General features: G+C 31.1%; 1 protein-coding gene across 5 annotated transcripts in view; it reads left to right on the top strand.

Annotated features, from left to right (window-relative positions):
* Calcrl (calcitonin receptor like receptor) overlaps window positions 1–18,717 on the top strand; it is a 101,887-nt gene that overhangs the window by 56,267 nt on the left and 26,903 nt on the right. For 3 of the 5 annotated variants that reach the window (XM_015481135.2, XM_015481134.2, XM_015481136.2), the window contains 7 exons: window positions 2,566–2,656; window positions 2,835–2,922; window positions 3,976–4,068; window positions 6,297–6,432; window positions 8,737–8,847; window positions 8,949–9,061; window positions 10,462–10,553. In XM_015481135.2, coding sequence (XP_015336621.1) covers window positions 4,018–4,068; window positions 6,297–6,432; window positions 8,737–8,847; window positions 8,949–9,061; window positions 10,462–10,553 — 503 coding nt within the window. In that variant the 5' untranslated portion in view covers window positions 2,566–2,656; window positions 2,835–2,922; window positions 3,976–4,017. The remainder of the gene's footprint in view (window positions 1–2,565; window positions 2,657–2,834; window positions 2,923–3,975; window positions 4,069–6,296; window positions 6,433–8,736; window positions 8,848–8,948; window positions 9,062–10,461; window positions 10,554–18,717) is intronic. The other 2 variants (XM_048808137.1, XM_048808136.1) reach the window with 1 other exon arrangement.

The following is an 18,717-nucleotide window of genomic DNA, read 5'->3' as shown; positions in this document are numbered from 1 at the left end:
TTTAAGTTCTTCTTTTCCTATTTTTATGCCTTTAATTTCTTTTGTCTGTCTAATTGCTCTGGCTAGTATTTCAAGGACTAAATTGAATAGAAGTGGTGAGAGAGGGCATCCCTGTCTTGTTCCAGATTTTAGAGGGAATACCTTCAGTTTTTCTCCATTTAGAATGATGCTAGCCTGAGGCTTAGCATATATAGCTTTTACAATGTTGAGGTATGTTCCTGTTACCTCTAGTTTTTCTAGTGTTTTGAACATAAAGGGATGCTGTACTTTATCGAATGCTTTTTCTGCATCTATGGAGACGATCATATGGTTCTTATCTTTAAGTCTGTTGATTTGGTGAATAACATTTATTGATTTCCGTATATTGAACCAGCCTTGCATCCCAGGGATGAATCCTACTAAGAACAGAGCAGGGAGGAAGAGCATGAGGAAAAGACTAACATTAAACAGAGACGAGTGGTGGGAGGGAAAGGGAGAGAGAAGGGAAACTGTATGGAAATGGAAGGAGACCCTCATTGTTACACATAATTACATATAAGAGATGGTGAGAGGAAAGGGGAAAAAAAAAAAAAAACAAGGGAGAGAATTGAACAACAGCTGATGGGGTAGAAAGGGAAGAGGGGAGGAAAGGGGAGGGAGGATAGTAGGGGATAGGAAATGTAGCAGAATACAACAGTCACTAATATGGCATTATGGAAAAAAGTGGATGTGTAACCGATGTGATTCTGCAACTTGTATTTGGGGTAAAAATGGGAGTTCATAACCCACTTGAATCAAATGTATGAAAGATGATATGTCATGAGTTATGTAATGTTTTGAACAACCAATAAAAAAAAAAACCCTATAAATTCCACAGACCTTACACTTTTTTCTCTTTTTATCTATTCATGATATATGGTTTTGTTCAGGCTGATCTCAATGTCTTCCAGAGGAATACACAGTAACAAGATGTGAAATTACTTGCCAATCTCAGCCACTATGCCTAATCTTACTCTGGTAGACATTCTTCAGTCTATGGCATAGTAAAGTTTCTGATTCTTATTATTTAATCTTTTTCAGATTATTTGGGGTAGAGAAATTAAGTAAAATACATGAATCTGTTATCCTAACTAAAAGCTCCAAATTCTGACTCTAAAAATTTATTTCAATACTATCTTAAAATAACCAATAAAGGAAATAAATGTTGATGTTAGTACTCTAAAAAAAATAATAATAATAAGTATTAGGGCCAGGATGACAAGTGACCAAGACATATTTCACTAAGATATTTTGGAACACTGATTTTAAAATCTAATAGGTAGGCAACAAAATTTTCTCAAATATGGATAAAATTTTCTGAAATATGTTGGGTTTGGGAGATTTCCAAATTAATTTTTAAATATTTTCTCCTTTAATTTTTTTGAGCCCTTGTACAAATTAAAGATAATTTAATTCTGATTTGTAAAACATGATTTCCAAATAGTAATATTTGTTTATGTCTTATTTAATATTTAAATAATATTTAAATTTAATATAATATTTAAATACACATACCTTTATATGGAATAAATTATAGTTTTAAAATGAATAATTATAAAGAATGTCACTCTTTAAAATAATCAGTTTAAAATAAAATATATCTGTGAACAGATATATAAGAGAAATAATTTTGAATACAGAACATATAAAGTATATTTTTATGTTAATCTAGCAAATAATGATGGATAACTTGGCAGATTATTTGGTTATATTGCAAGAGAAATAGAACATAGCTGAAAATAGACCATAAGTCAGAAGCTGCCAAGACTTCATGACAGAGTTCAAGTTTTAATGATCATAAAATTGAGGTGTTCAATATGATTCCTTAGTTCCAGCTGAAAACACACATTTAAGAGTGGAATTTAATCAAGGATTTTAAATAGCTTTAATTTATAATTCTTTTACAAAAAGTTCTAATATGTTATCACTGACATGCTAATGAGAGTGTTAGGAGTAATACTATTTCTAACTACCTTCAACTCTCTTTAATAAAAAGTATGCAAAAATCCAAAACCAAAAAAACTCATCCTTTCTTTAGCATTTTTGTTAATATGGAGTGATAATTAAAACTGTACTAAGAAAATTACATAACAAAACTTATTTTTAAAGACAATATTATGTAGGATCATTGAAAAATGGATATAAATATAATTAATATAGAAATATTTTCCTAAGTTATAAATTCCTGAGGAAAATATTTTAGTAATTCTATGAAAAAGGAAAAAAATGTAAATGCTAAAATTTGATAATTTTTTGTGTGAAAAGAGCATATCCAGGCTTAAAATCATTTACCTATAAAAATATGTACCTTTATAGATCAATGGATTCTTATTATATATCTATAATTCATACTGAAATATTAATTACTTGAAGTGAATATGTTATTTTATAGTAATGCAAATATATTATAAAAATTTTTTAGAAATTGGAACAGGTTAATACAATATCATTTTAGTAGTATTCACTTTGAAGTATTTGATTTATCAAGGAATAAATTTGGCTCATTAACATACTAGTAAATTATTATAAAATTAATCAATATTTTAGGTCATGACCCTTGGATTTAAGAAAGTCTTCAAGAAAATGTCGAATACGATTCAAGAGAAAATGTGATTTGAATCTGGAGACAACTGTGTATGTAAGTATTGGAAAATTAGATTTTTCTCATGGTAAAATGTAATAAAAACTAAAACAACAGCTCATCAATTATTGGATTGCATAAACTGTGGTTTATAGTTTTTCATATATTATTTTGGTCTTTTTAAATATTTGAGATTAATAAAATGTTGCCTGATTTTTTGGTTATTTTTTTTAAGATAACCTAATAATAAAAATTAAGGATAGCTGATAGAGGAGTACAGAATATTTGGAAATTGCTACAATTAACAAGAAAAGCTGCCTCAGGTGAGTCTTGGTGGGTGACTAATGGCATAGGTTATATGTGCTAATTAACATTGTACACACACAGCATGTGATACAAATAATAAAACATGACCACATGGAAAAGGTTTTTAAATTTCTTATTTTGATTTTAGCCTTGTAATAAAATTCATGATAAGTTTCTTAACAGAATTAAATCTAAGCTGATAGTTGAATGTCAAATGTCTACTGAGGAAATTTTGTCAATTTTGAAAATAGTTTTACATATTTGGTTAAAAGAATAGTGTAGTCCATGGCTATACCATGACAATTCATGTTTCATAAAAAAAATAGTATGTGGCTCCTGGATCTTGTGAAGAGTAAACATTGGGAACCATACCCCAGCAATGTCTCTCATGAGAAGTAAGCTAGTGGATGGTATTTGAAAGGTCATTTTTCATTAGCTCATAATTGTCCCTACCATTACAAATACTTTCATTTGATATTGTTCATATATTGTAATCTTATTTCAATAATGAGGATGACTTAGGAAAACTTTTATTTTCTGATTTAAAAAGAATTAGTTTTCTATAATGAAGAATAATTTCTACTAATTGTAAGGATATTTTAATGACATATGGATGTTGATTGTCAAAAACAAATTTCATCCTTAGATGAATAAAGTCAGTAAATTATAAATTAGACCAATGCTTATAGAAAATAAAGGTAAATGTTAAAATAAAATGTGCTATCAAAATTTATGTTATGGTGTTCACTTCAAATTCTTAGTTTGATACTTCACTAATTTTATTCCAATGTGGTCAAAACAAAGAAAGCAAGATCTTTTTAATCACTCAAAAATATATATGTAAGAAGCTTTCCTGATTGCAAGTTTAGTTAAATTAAGATAAAATGTATTTAATTAAGCTTCTTAGTACTTTAAATCATGATATTCTTAAACATTTGTAATACACAAAACTATTAATCAAATCAAAGTAAAATTATTGCACAGCTATAAAGTAAATCTTCTTTTTGAGAACCCTCTATATTTATTTAATAAATATTGATGAATTTTGTTTCTTTCATTGTCTATTGTAGTTTGATTTACATTACATAGCATATTGCATCTGGACTCTGATAATGGAGAAAAAGTGTGTCCTGTATTTTCTGTTTTTCTTGCCTTGTTTTATGGTAAGTACAAGTTCCTCTGATTGATCTATTTTACTTCCTACATATTTATAATTAACATAGTTCAATAGTGAAATTAAAGTTATTATTTGATGCATAAATTAATTACATTTCCACCCAATCAGTAGAGCAATTATTTATTCCCTTTCTATGTATTCTTCTAGCCTTAATGACAGATATAGAATGATTCAGCCCTGGGGCATAGAGGAAGAGTTTGAAAGATCAATGTTACAAATGTGTAAAATACCAGAGAAAGTTTTATTAGAGTTATGGGGAAAAAAAATGGAATGGCTGTATGCAGTACGGTTGTGCATAGCAGATGAATTATTTTTAGTCAGATTTGTGGATTCTGAGTTAGAACTTTTAAAAAGCATATTCCAGCTCATTGATTTCTCTTCATTCTACCAATTGATTGAAATTATGATTGAAATAATTCAGAACCATGCATTGTATTTTAGTTTCCTCTTCCATTCACTCAAATTAGCAATCATCTGTGCTGTTTGAGGCAGGTTGTGTTTGTGTGCATGTGTGCGTGTGTGCATACTCTTGTGTACCTTTCAATACACGTGCTGAGGATGCTAGGAGAGGTGGTGGTATACAAAAGATGACAAAAAATCAATTGCTCTCCTAAAAGACCTGTAGACTTCATACATTTATTTTTTTTTCATTTATAGAAATGTTTTATTTACATTTTTCTCTTCTTCAATTTAAAACAATGACTCAGCTCTTTTCTCTTTGTATGTATGAAAAATCAAGATATATAATCTCATCTAACTATGTGCCAACAAAGAATTTCCTGTAGTGTTTCCAAGCAAACCTTACAAAGACTTAAAGTAACTCAAGAAAAATATGGAAAATCTCAATGAGGAAAAAAGTAAAATTACATTCTCAGCATTTACATTTCAAAACACTCTCAAGTCTAGAAGCTTTCTAAATTCTGCACTTCTCAGATGTTATCTTACTAGAATTCAAGAGAAAGGACGCCTGTTTCCTCAGCTCACACCTTCCATTGAGCTTGCCAGTGAGTTACACAGGCCAACACTGGTGATCTGCAGGCAATTCTGTAACAGAGTACTGATCCGGTTATTGTAATTTAGGGAATTGTGACCTTTTCTTTATAATTTGACCACAGACAGTGTGTAAGCCTGATTTTTATTTCAAGAAGGAATAAAAATGATATCGATCTATGCAATTTCTACAGACTTCTTGAGAAGAATGAGTTCTGTGGCTTTAAAAAATATTGTCTCCAGCTGGGAATATAGCTCAATGGTAGAGCTGTAGTCTACCAATATATTAGACCAGTCTAGTATAATGTCTATTATTTGTGAGGCTCTGGATTTGATCCACAGCATTGCAAAAATAAAATTATGTGGAACTTCTAAGTGTATTGGCTTGCTGTTCTGAATTTCCGTTTGTTGCTTCTATAGCAAAACTGTGCATATTATAGCAGTTTTATTAACAACAATTAAAGTAAGACAACTCAACGAATTTTAAAAAGAGTGAAAGAGTGAATGAGAAACAGTGGCCAAGTAATGGTGAAACTTGAATGATGCCACCCAGTGAGAGAATATTATTATTTCCACTTTGCTAGGTTTTACTATTTTTAGTGTCTCTTTAAATAAAGTTCTACTAAATTGGAAAAATATCTATATGTCTATATAATATATATATATATATATATATATATATTTCAAGTCTTTTACTGATGTATATTCAGTTAAAAACTCTATTTACCAATATTATAAATTAACTTTCCATTAGTTTGATTGTGAAAAATATAACAACTAGCAACAAATATTGAATATTTTCCATGTGCTAGGCACATCCTTCTATTAAATTGATGCTCTTTATCCTCTCTTACAATAAGAAGCTGAAGTTTGGGAGACAGGGGGAAATATATCTTGCCGGCATTCACAGAACATGTAAAATTGGAGGGATTTTGAATATAGCTCTGTGTATATTTCAGAACACATGTTTAGGCTGTCCTGCAGTCAGCTACCACAGGCTCTACATAGCCAACTCTACCTCCCAGCTCTGCCATTGGTGCCATCTTGATTGTTTGAAACTGAACATGGTGGAAATATAAATTCCAAGGAAAGTGACTAACACTAAAATTGGGGGTTTCCTCCCAGAGAGGCTGTTTATCATTCAGAACATCACTGTACTTGCTCTTTTATATACTACAAAAATATTTTCACAATTTTGACATTGTTGTTGTTTTAATTCCTTAGATTCTAGTCACAGCAGAAGTTGAAGAAGAACTCTCTGATGACTTAATTCATTTGGGGGTTACTAGAAATAAAATCATGACAGCTCAGTATGAATGTTATCAAAAAATTATGCAGGACCCCATTCAACAAGCAGAAGGTAACCATGACTATTTAATTTTAAATGCATTTGATGAATTTTTTAAAAAAATTTCCCTGTTTGTCATTCTGGGCTCTTTGCATCTATTATTGAAATGAGTTTGTTGCTTGTTTTCTGGTATATGTGCACTTTTAACTATTTATTTATGAAAATACTTTTGTAATACATTCTTTTAAAAAAATTTTTTTAGTTGCAGATAGACACAATACCTTTATTTTATTTATTTATGTGGCAGTGAGGATTGAACCCATTGCCTCATGCATGCGAGGCAAGTGCTCTTCCACTGAACTACAACCCAGCCCTGCAATACATTTTTTTAGAAAAATCTAATAAAAATATGTGAGTGATCTTTTTAGAACCACTTTTTATGGTTTAAATATATTTAAAATATCAAATATGTATTAATATTAATACAATGACACAAGTCTCAAGTCAATGACAATTCACCTTTAGTTCATGTAACTTGTGTCTTTTTTTGCAACCTGATTGATAATAACTTGCATAATAAAATGATGAGTACAGAAGTGTTTTTTTTTTAATAATACTCATGCTTTGCATAGTACATTTGCTAGCAAATTTAATGAAGTCTAAGTGCTCTTGTTTCCTTTAGGATATTTTTTATTGTTTTGGTAACTCACAGAGGTACTAATAAGCACCAGGCTTTTGTCTAGATCTGAAGCTATAAAGATAAGTAACAGAAATATAGTTGCCATAATTAGACAACAAAAACAGGCCCTATATTTTTTTCTGACAGCCATAAGGGTTATTTCCAAAAATATAAAATGTGAAACTCACAGTGGAACAAAGCAAAATATAGTCTATTTAGATGATCCAATTTTTTAAAAACTATCAGGGGAAACAAAGATCCCAACATTCTAATGTTCTAATAGATTGTATTTACATATGAATGAAATATTAAAAGTAAAATATTAATATTTATAATTGTCAAATTAATTTGCTTATAAAAGAAAAAAGGCATTTTTTCATGTTGAGCAACTTTTAGATTCAATTTAACTGAACAACATAATTTATTAATCTTTGCAGAAGTATTGGGATGTTATAGCTGCACCAATATTCTTTTTATATTTGTCACTAAAAAGTATGTTTTAAAATATGCCAATGACAAATTATCTGATTATTACAGATAATGAATTCAAGTTCACTGCCTAATACATCTTCTTAGTGCTTTCATGAATTAAAAATTCATGAAAAATAGAAAGTCTTGGAATAAAGAAGTGTCTTTCTTCTAACTTTGTATTTTCAAAATCCATTTGGCCACAGAAACTTTCTCATTGAAAAACTTACTCATATCTTACTCAGATGCCATCAAACACCACAAAATTCTAGACCTTTCATGCTTCCTGTATTGAAGCTATAAAGATATTGAAAGTATTGAAGTTAATTAGATAGATTCCTACAGCAGTGACATTGGCACATTTGAGATGATTTCTAAAATTATACATAAAAATTTTTATATTCTATAAAATATATTCACTTAGTATTATATGGTTGCAAACTATTTAAAAATAACAGAAGAGAGAACTCTGATTATCCAAATGGCTTTTCTTACAAATTGCTATCATTTAGACATTCAGGATATCAGAATTTTTATACTCTCTTGGGGGCTAGATTAATTCCAAGATCTCTTTGCAAACATCTTATGTTTCTGTGCAAACATGTTAATGTTAAAATTAATGCAGCATTCAGGGGACCACCTCTATCTGACAATTTAAAAAAAAATCTCTTTTTTTGGATTACATGGTGTTATAACATTGGAAAATTGACCAGTTGATTTTTCTGTGTCTTTAAAAATATCTATTTATTTTTAATGTAAGAGATTCTTCCTCTTCACAATGGAGAGAAATGTGACATCAATAAGCATTCGGCTCCATTTGAAAAGACAAGGAAGGAAAAGCTAGATTTGGAAGAAGGGCCTAAATAAATACTTTTCAGAGTTAAAATGGTGAAGCAGAAATATTGAATAGATTCATTTGTTTGCTTCAAGAAATACTTTCCCCAAGAATACAATTCTAAAATAGTATGTTTTTCTGATTTCACAGTTTTTAAAAATTTCTGGTACAAAGACATACACACAAACACACTTATTTCTAAAGCTCCTTTAGAAATTAGTTTTTCCCTATAATTACTTGTTGAAAAAGTCAAATAATTGCTATGAAATTCATGTATGTTCATTTTTTCTGTACATAAGCTTTTTTTCCACATCAGTGAGAAACCATGCTTGAGACTTCATGTCTTTGGGTATAACTAGGAACTAGTTATCTCCAATTGTATTTCCCCTTTTAGGCATTTACTGCAACAGAACCTGGGATGGCTGGCTATGCTGGAATGATGTTGCAGCAGGAACTGAGTCAATGCAACACTGCCCTGATTACTTTCAGGACTTTGATCCTTCAGGTAAAAGCAGAAACTTATATACAAATCTCCTTGATACCTATCTAATAAACCCTAGGTTAATTAAATTGTTGCTTTCTTTTTTTTACTATTCCACTTTAAAGAAAAAGTTACAAAGATTTGTGACCAAGATGGAAACTGGTTCAGACATCCAGCAAGCAACCGAACCTGGACAAATTATACCCAGTGTAATGTTAATACACACGAGAAAGTGAAGGTATGTGCTGGTCATGAACTGAAATTCACACTGGCAGTCTAAACAATTGTCTAATAGAACATTGGAGAAACTTTAGTCAGTGTTCCATTGCATTATAAAGCCATTTCATAATAAAATTTGAGAAGAACAGTGAAAAAAATACCTGTGGAGTGAATTATTGATTCTGTCATTACCCTGAGGAAGTGGTACTGTTAGGTAAGAGTGTATTTACAAGTCAATGTCTCAGTATTGAGGTTTCAAGTTTTCCAAAGAAAACATACCTTAAAAGTGTAAAAAAATGTGGGGGTTGGGTTCTCATTTGGGGAGAAATTCTAGAATTACCTCAAAAATTGTAAGTAAACAGGATAAGCTCAGCATGGTTCAAGCAATCCTGTGTCCCTCAGTGAGACCTTCCTTTTCTGACTGGCTGGTAGTCCACCCTCGATTAGACTCTCACTTTGAACACTATGTATTAAAATCAAAGTTAATTCCAGTTTGTCATAATAAAAAACTTTATAGAAAGTGCCTAAATATATTTATACTGGCATGTTTGTATAAAAACAACTTGTCACTCTGAATAAACAGTAAATCCTGATATCTCTTTTCTTTTTCTGCCCTTTGCCTGCTGAATGACCTTGGGAAAGCCATTTAATGTCTCTGTGCCTCAGTCCCCAAAAGTACAAAGTTAGATGACAATAGATTTCCCTTAATGGCTTTCACAAGACTTTATTTAGTGCAAGGAAAACACTTAGAAGAGTAGAATATAGTAAGCACTCGACAGCTGCCACCTATCATTATATTTAGGTCATGTACTCCCTGCTTATTCCAAAAGTGTTTGAAGAGAATCATAAGAATAAAATATAGATGGTAGGTTAAAGTAAATGGAAAACAGAAAAAGAAGAAAAAATAAAAAGTAAACACCATGAAATTTTTTTTAAAAGTGTTTGTATAGATCAAAATATCTCATAAGCTGCCATATTAAAAATTGCCTCTCAACCTCAAATTTATCGAAGAAAAAAAAAAAGAGACCCAGTGGGGAAAGCTTTTCTGGCATTTAAGTCTGAATAAATCAAATCGCCTAGTAGCATTTGATTTTAAATATAAAATGCTAGTTTCATGTTCTATGTGACCTAAATCAATAGAAGTATTACTTTATAGATTTAAATATGGTTTCTAGCTTCGTAAATAAAGATGCATATCATTTACAAATTTTGATAAGTTACTTGATAAATTTATATAGATATTCTTTATTCTAGATGTATGTATCTATTGGCTGCAAGCAATCATTGTCAGACTATTAGATCACCTGCTTTCAAGAACAAAATCTATTCAATTGAATTTGAGCTTCTACACTTGTAGGAATATATATGCTTATATATATATTGATATCCATCTAATTTTTTTATTCACATAAATCATAGACTGCACTGAACTTGTTTTACCTGACCATAATTGGACATGGATTATCTATTGCATCACTTCTTATCTCACTTGGCATATTCTTTTATTTCAAGTAAGTACATTAAAAATTATTTTATAATTTATCAATTGTCTTAGGTGAATGCAAGTCTTGCATGTTTATGTCATATGGTGACAATATGTAAAATATAGATGTTATGTTTAAAAAACTGAATGTTTAAGATCAGTTAAAATAATTGGATTTATTTTGACTTTGTAAAATATAAAGAGGGGAGATTGATGAAATATCTTAACCCTAATTTTACAAAGTAAGATTAGTTACATAAGAATCAAGTGAAGTAATGTGAAGGGAGTCACAAGCAACTGGATTTTGCCCTAAAAATTGTCAAGTGTTATAGGTCTTTAGTTGCTCGGCTTCTCAGATAGTTTTATTATCAGTATACATGTGTAGAACAGCAACCAGAATTTTGTGTGAATACTGGTACTACTGTTTATATATATTATTGAAAATATAATTTAGCTAGTATATTATTATTATTATTATTATTATTATTATTATTATTATTATTATTATTATTATTTTGTGGTACCAGGGATTGAACCCAGGGCCTCACACATGCTGGGTAAACACTCTGTCACTGAGATACTTCCCCAGCCCTTGAAAATATAATTTAAACATAGTATGCTTTACTTATTTTTTTTTTTTTAGTTTGGGGGAATCATCATTAAAATAGTTAGATTATACTTTCAAATTTACTGGTATTTCTTTTGAGGGGGAAAGGTGCAATGGCACCAATTTCTTAAATCAACAATTGGTTTTAAAGTTTATAGTAAGGCAACTTCTATACCTTTATGTGCATGTATTATATTATACCTTTACTACATTCTTCATAATTTTGATCACCACTAGTGATTACAGAATGAGTGTGATGAACAGTCAGGAGCTGTATTTCACTGTGTCTTCATTGCCATTGTCATCATTATAGCCTTCTTCCTTGTCTTCTTTCTCTCTCTTCTCCCTTTATCATCACAAACATCAATGATGATATTGGAGCATTAGCATCTACAAGTGTATCTGGAGTAGCAGTACATCAAAATAAGACAAATTTAGACATTATCAGATAGTAGGATTTATTTACATATACGTAACTGCAGTCTTTAAACCATTTGTCTATCAACTATTTGAACTATATTGAATTTAAAAAACCAACAATTAATGATTATGCCTCTTGGGCTCAACATTAGAATATGTAGAGATTGCATCAGAATCACCAGTTTTATAAATTTATACCTTCTTAAGTATCTTTGACATCAGCCATATAAGAATACTTTCAAAGAAGACATTTGGCATTTGTTTTTTAGGGATTGGCTAGCTTCACTTAGCATAATCTGCTCTAATGCCATCCATTTCCCTGTAAATTCTATGATTTTGTCATTTTTTAATGCAGAGTAATACTCCATTGTGTATAAATGCCACATTTTTTTTATCCATTCGTCTATTGAAGGGCATCTAGGTTGGTTCCACAGTCTTGCTATTGTGAACTGTGCTGCTATGAACATCGATGTAGCAGTGAGTAACTAAGAACAGAGTAGGGACGAAGAGCAGGAGAAGAAGATTAACATTTAACAGGGATGAGAGGTGGGNGTTTTGAACAACCCACAATAAAAAATTAAAAAAAAAAAAAAAAAAAAAAAAGAATACTTTCAATAGCAGTATCTAGGCACCATTTAAAACTAAAAAAGAATCCTACTTTCAATAAAACCAATTAAACATTTATATTCTTTTTAAAATATGACATTTAATTGAGCAATTGTATCAAATTATATCAAAGTTGAAAAGTGTTTTTATAATAAAATTTGGAAAACATTTCTTAGAGATTTAACATTTACTATACTGTATTTTACAAATTACTGAAAGATTTTTGATCAAAACAACTGCCAATTCTCAGACACTGACTTCATAATTAGTATGTCACATTATTTGCATATGAAGAGCTTATTAAAATTTTATGCCTATACACTTGAATGCATGGTTAGCTTATAAAATGTTTTCTTAAATTAATGCTTTGTTTGGAGTAGAAAATCTTTTTATAATTGTCTAAAATATTTAAAAAATCTCTTCTAAAGAATGGAAACAAAGTTTCTCAGTGTGACAACTTTGAAACAAAATTTTCAGATCTACAGTAATAAGTTAATAAAAAACACTGCAATGGACATTTTCAGCCATAACTTTTCCCATATTTTGCAATATTATTTTAGGCTACATTCCAGAGTTTTGGAATTTCTTGGTCAAAGGGTATATATCTTTTTATGGCTCTTGAAATACATCATCTTAAAAGTATCTCAAAATCAACATGTTCAAAAGAAATTTGTAATATCTACCTCCTCCAAATCCAAGTTGGCTTTCTTCCAGAGTGACCTATCTTCAGCCATGACACTTCGAGAAATGCAGTTGCATTTATAGGAAATTTAGGAATAATTTGTATTGCCTTTCCCTCCTTTTTTCTCCCTAAAATCCTCTTCCTAGACCTTTTGAAATACTCCCAATTTAACCAGCATACTGAAATTCATCTGTACTGCAATTACCACCAGTCTTATCCTAGGTAGCCTTAGTAAATCTACTTCCTTCATTTAATTCCCAAGCAATGGATCCAGAACATTTTCAACCATTTAGATTGAATTAGATCTCATGTTGTCATTTTTGCTTTAAAAGTTTTAAGAATCTATTACAATTCTTATAAAATCAAAATCACTAGCATACCCTGATTTATCTTTGTGCCTGCTCCCTAGTGTTGTTAAATGATGCTAAACTTTAAATGAGGCTAAATGATGCCAAGCTTTAGCATCATTTCCTCAGTTAAATCTTCTTAAGTTCCTTTATTATTTCCAAAATTGCAATTAATTACAGCGGACATGGGGTGAGATTCTAATACCATTTGGGAGATCAACATCTCTTCAAATTAAAAGTGATTATAACTAAGATTTTTCAGATTAAATGATCTCTTTTTATTTTGCATGTAATAAGCCAAAATACCCAAGTAAATTAAATTTCTAAAAAATAAATTTACAAAGGATAGCATTTATATCACATGCCAAAACCAGTAGTCAGGGAACAATGATCTCCTAGAACTCCCTGTGGTATCTCCCCAGACAAATTTGAATTTAGTAAAGATAGGAGTAAAGTCCTGACCAATTCCATAGAGTGCAATGCAAAATTAACAAAGCTTCTTTGTGTAAGATTCTAGACTTTAACATGATAAATGCTCACTTTGAATTAGCGAGACAATGGTGAACTACCAATGACGGCAATGATACCAGCCAGACTGCATTAGTACACATATGATGCCCAATTCTGAATCTCTAATCAGAACACTAAATCACCCCATTCTCAGTGCAATAGGAAAATACTGTTCATAAAAATTGGTTTATCAGGGTGGTGAAGAAATTGAAGAAAATAATATAAGTTGGTCACAGCATACAGAGTACACAACATATGATTTCAAGAATCCAAATGACTTTAACTGGGAATGAAGTTTGCATAATAACAAAGAGAGATGAAAATATCTGAAAACAAAAGAAAAGTAAAACCAAACAGCTAAACAAAATATAGTGACAGAAATTATATGCCAGCCTATTAGACATGTTGAAGTGGGTTATTTCTATACTGGTTCATGGCTAGACTTGATGATCTATAATGATCCTTTGAAACTCAAGAGTTTATGAATGAAGCACCAATTTAGAATTTAGGATGAGTTATTTCTTAAAATATATAATCTCAGTAACAGGAATCTTGTATTTGTGAAGGTATTTTTCAAGCTAAAAGCAATTTACATAGGTAAATTTTTACATAGGCAAACACCATCATTGATTAGAAGTTAAATGAAAATCTGGAGATATCTATATATATAGAGAGAAGGGGGTGGTGAGGGAGGGAGGTGGAGTCTTGCTAAATTGATCAGTTGGCCTCAAAGTAGCAATTCTTCTGCCTCAGCCTCCTGAGTAGCTAAATTATAGGCCTGTGTCACCATGCCTGACTGGTTCAATATTTTTATATCCGTATTTATAGACAGTTTATTCAAAAAACAAATGCTATTCAAATAACATTAACAAGGAATTTTAAATTTTAATTGAAGGCTAAAAGCTTGAAATCTCAGAATTACTTTATTTTATCCATGTAAATTTGTTTTTTATTAAAAAGTTGAAATTGTTTATACATTAAAGATACAATGTGTAGACACTTGCTTATTCCTAAAGGGAGTCCAGAAATTTAATATCATTCCAAATGCTGTCCATGTATTCCATATATGTTGCTATTTTAGAAAAAGAACAAGTTTTTTTTTCAAAATAAAATAAAGATCTCTGTATGAAATAATTATATGTATTTTTATTTGCTAAGTTTTCCAAAGTTAAAAATCATGTATATAGCAAGCTACATAAGCAAAATCTTATTAAAACATATGACAGTCTTGCCAATAAAGCAAATTTGTGCCTTGGTTTTCATATAAAATAAAACATAGTTTCCATCATCTCATTTATCTTAAAAGTCTATACTGAAATTACAAATAACTGCTCATTCTCTATAGTGGAATAAAAATGGAATCTTTCAGTGATGATCTAGTACAAGTACACACTTGAATTTGGCATAACAATTTTAATGGATATTTTAAGACATGATTAGAATCATGGGATATATTTGAATCTTGTTATCATCACTTACTAATAGTCGTCTTAACCTGATTTTGCTTTTATGTAAGCTTATTTTTTTTTTAATAATGGGTCATGCTGTTTCTAAAATTATTGGACAAAGTAGACTTACACAATCCACCATTTAGGAACTGTTCAATAAATGGTAGGCTTTCCTAATGTCCTCATTAGACTGCATCAATCATCTAGGCAAATGGACTACATTTCAGTAGTCACCCAGCATTACCTCTATATGATAGTAATGCAAGCTAAAACAAATAAACAAAGCCCTAAATGCTATTATGGAGCTACAAAGTGGAAAAGTGAGGGAAGGAAGACTGATTCTGACTCACAGAATAAAAGGATTCCTGAGATGATACTATCATAGAAACAAATGCTTTGATGAGGGGTAGAATTTCAACAAGTAGAAATTGTAAACCTTAAGCTATGAAAAGATTATCCAGTCTAATACCTAATTTAAATTATTTCCTAAGTAATTACCTATCTTTTCCATAGTCCCTTCCAATCTTTCTATATGGCTTTGTCATTTTATTTGAATAAACTATCTTTTTAAAATGGATAATTTTAACAGAAAGAACCAAAGCTACAAATTATTTTCTTTTTTATTATATACTCTCAGGCCTTAGGTACGATATCAGAAATGCTCTTCAGGTCAGACCTATGAATGGCATTTAAAATGCTTTTTATATGTCTAGACACCCCTGCCAGAAAGTGTGTTCTCTACATGCACAACTGCTCCCAGCTCCTGCCATACCATTTACTTGTTTCATATGAAGCACATTCTTTTGCTTTTCTAAACCCTAATTTAGCATGTTTACAATGCAGATGATGTTAATATCTACATCATAGGTTATAATGGTTAATATAGTAGCAGTATAATCAGTGCAAAGCAGTACTAAGCAGTGTCTGGTTCAGAAAAAGTTATCTATAAGGCTGGGACGTAGCTCAGTGTTAGTGTACTTGACTAGCATACATGAGGTCCTGCATTCAATCCCTAGTACCACCAAAACAAACAAACAAACAAACTTATCTACTATTGGTATTGTTATCACTCTTCCTTGTTAATCCCCTAAAATGTTTTAGAATAGATATTTAGCCCTGGCAGGAATATTATGCCAATTGTATTTTTAAAAACAAAAGTAAAGTGCAAAGTATTTCATTTTAGAAGCACCATATTTAGAAAGAAATTGTTATAATAATCGTGAAAAAATAAGTAAATATTGAAGAAAACTTTTTTTGAACCAAATTGACAATAATTAGTCAGAAATTAATCAGACAAGTTTAATCAAACTTATTTATGACCACAAAATACCATGCAGCTGACCCTATGGTTGAATACACATTAGAGAATTTTGTAGTCTTTGAATTTAGACACTTCTAATTCTTCATGCACAGAACCATCTACTGAAACAAGGAAAGCTACTAGGTTGAATGGGAAGAACTTCACATAGTTAGCTCCACAAGATTTTTGTCTCTTTATATATCCCAGGGTTTAGCATAGTACCTTCCACTTAGTAGGCACACTCAGATTTGTGGAATGAAGATGTGAACTGGCTTTGGAGACGATTTTGAGGACTGACTTTCTCATGCCTTCTCTGTGACCTTCAATAAAACCTTTGAGTTTGTCTGGCCTTTGTCATCTGCAACAACAAGAGTAAGACTAAGACTCTAAAATTCTAATCAGTAGAAGTGACTTGAGTGAAACAAGCTGGGAGACTGCAGCTAAACTGAAGGATCAGAGCCACCTTACTAAGTGCTCAAAATGAATGGCTCATTAAGCTCGCCAGGGTATGTTGGTCTGCTTTTTGTCACAGTGATAAATACCTAAGAGAAACAACTTAGAGGAGGAAAGATTTATTTTGGCTCATGGCTTCATAGGTTTCTGTCTATGATTGGTTGGCTCCAAGGGAGAAACATCATGGTAGAAGGGTGTGGTGAATGAAAACTGCTCAGCTCATGGCAGAAAGGAGAGAGAGAGAGAGAGAGAGAGAGAGAGAGAGAGAGAGAGAGAGAGAAAGAGACCCCACAAGAAATACCCTTCCAGGGTATATCCCCAGTGACCTACTTCCTCCAATTAGGCCCATCTCCTAAAGTGTCCACAACTTCCCATAATGCCATCAAATTATTAATTCGTCGGTAGATTAATCCACTGATGAAGTTAGGGCCGTCATGGTCCAATCACTTTCCCAAAGCCCCACCTCTGCATTATTGCAGCATTGGGACCAAAATACAGGAGACTTGGGAGGTCATTCCAGATCCCAAAAATAACCCAGGGGAAATAGTAATCACTAGCTTTATTCCAGTTTACCTGGAAACAGTTCCTAGATGAGCTGATGTTTCACATAAAGGCATTGTGCATAAAAACAAGAATCTATCACCATACTCCTTTTGCTCCTTAATCCAGCTCCTCATGCTGCAGTCATCCTTGGTTAGTCTTTGGTAGAAGAAATTTTTTTTCTCCCTTTGGTAATTGAGGGTCACTGATCCACCCTAATAAAAAACAAGAACTATACAAAATGTTGACTTACGGTACTGTTTGTTATTTTGTGTTTAGAAAGGGAAGAGAAAAATCTTCTACTCATCCATGCTTTAAATTAGAAACAGAGAACATGAAGCGCTATTCACCAGATATACTTGTTTTATATTAGAGCCAATTAAAGGAAAGAGTCAGAACAGGAGATAAAAAGAAAGAGAACAGAAAGGGAGGGAAAGAGAGAGAGAGACATAACTTTGGGGTTTGCCAAGCCCTGAGAGGCAATGACTCTTACTCATAATAATCCTTGGAAAAACAAAGCAGAACCCTTTAGATAAAATAAATAAATAAACTTTACTGGAATTAGTTACAAATTATGTTTTAATTACTGTTTAAAATCTGAAAGCATAGCAAGCCTTGCTCTTACTTTCAACCCAGACAAAAGTCTCTATCTTCTTTCACATGAAAGAGAGAGTATAATATTTGATTTGTATTTTTAAAAACAAAAGTAAAGTGCAAAGTATTTCATTTTAGAAGCACCATATTTAGAAAGAAATTGTTATAATAATTGTGAAAAAATAAGTAAATATTGAAGAAAACTTTTTGTGAACCAAATTGACAATAATTAGAAATTAATCAGACAAGTTTAATCAAACTTATTTATTTATTTATGTATGGGGAAAAAAGAGGAAAAGAGGTTCTTTTTCTTTTCGTTTCTTTGTTTTGTGTGGGGGGTGTGTGTGAAAGAACATCTTTGCTCACATTTCATTCTTTTTAAAAATTTAATTAATTATTATTTTTTTTTTGTGACACTAAAGGTTTGGACCCAGGACCTTGGTACATTCTAAACAAGTACTTTACCACTACACGCATCTTTGCAGACATTTCAGACACTGATTCTAAGCAATGTTAAAGGCACGTTGCATATTTGCACCTATAGAATTAATGATATCTTTTCTAGGTAGTTGCCAAAGGTGTCAAATAAAATTCAGCCAAAAAAAATTTGTATCCAGCTTGTAGACCAGAGCATTCTCACCTTAATTGTTAAAATAACCCTTAAGGACTTGTATTTATGCTTTTC

The sequence above is a fragment of the Marmota marmota genome, unplaced genomic scaffold, assembly GCF_001458135.2.
Source record: "Marmota marmota marmota unplaced genomic scaffold, marMar, whole genome shotgun sequence".
Lineage (NCBI taxonomy): Eukaryota > Metazoa > Chordata > Mammalia > Rodentia > Sciuridae > Marmota > Marmota marmota.
This window is presented reverse-complemented; position numbering and strand designations above follow the sequence as displayed.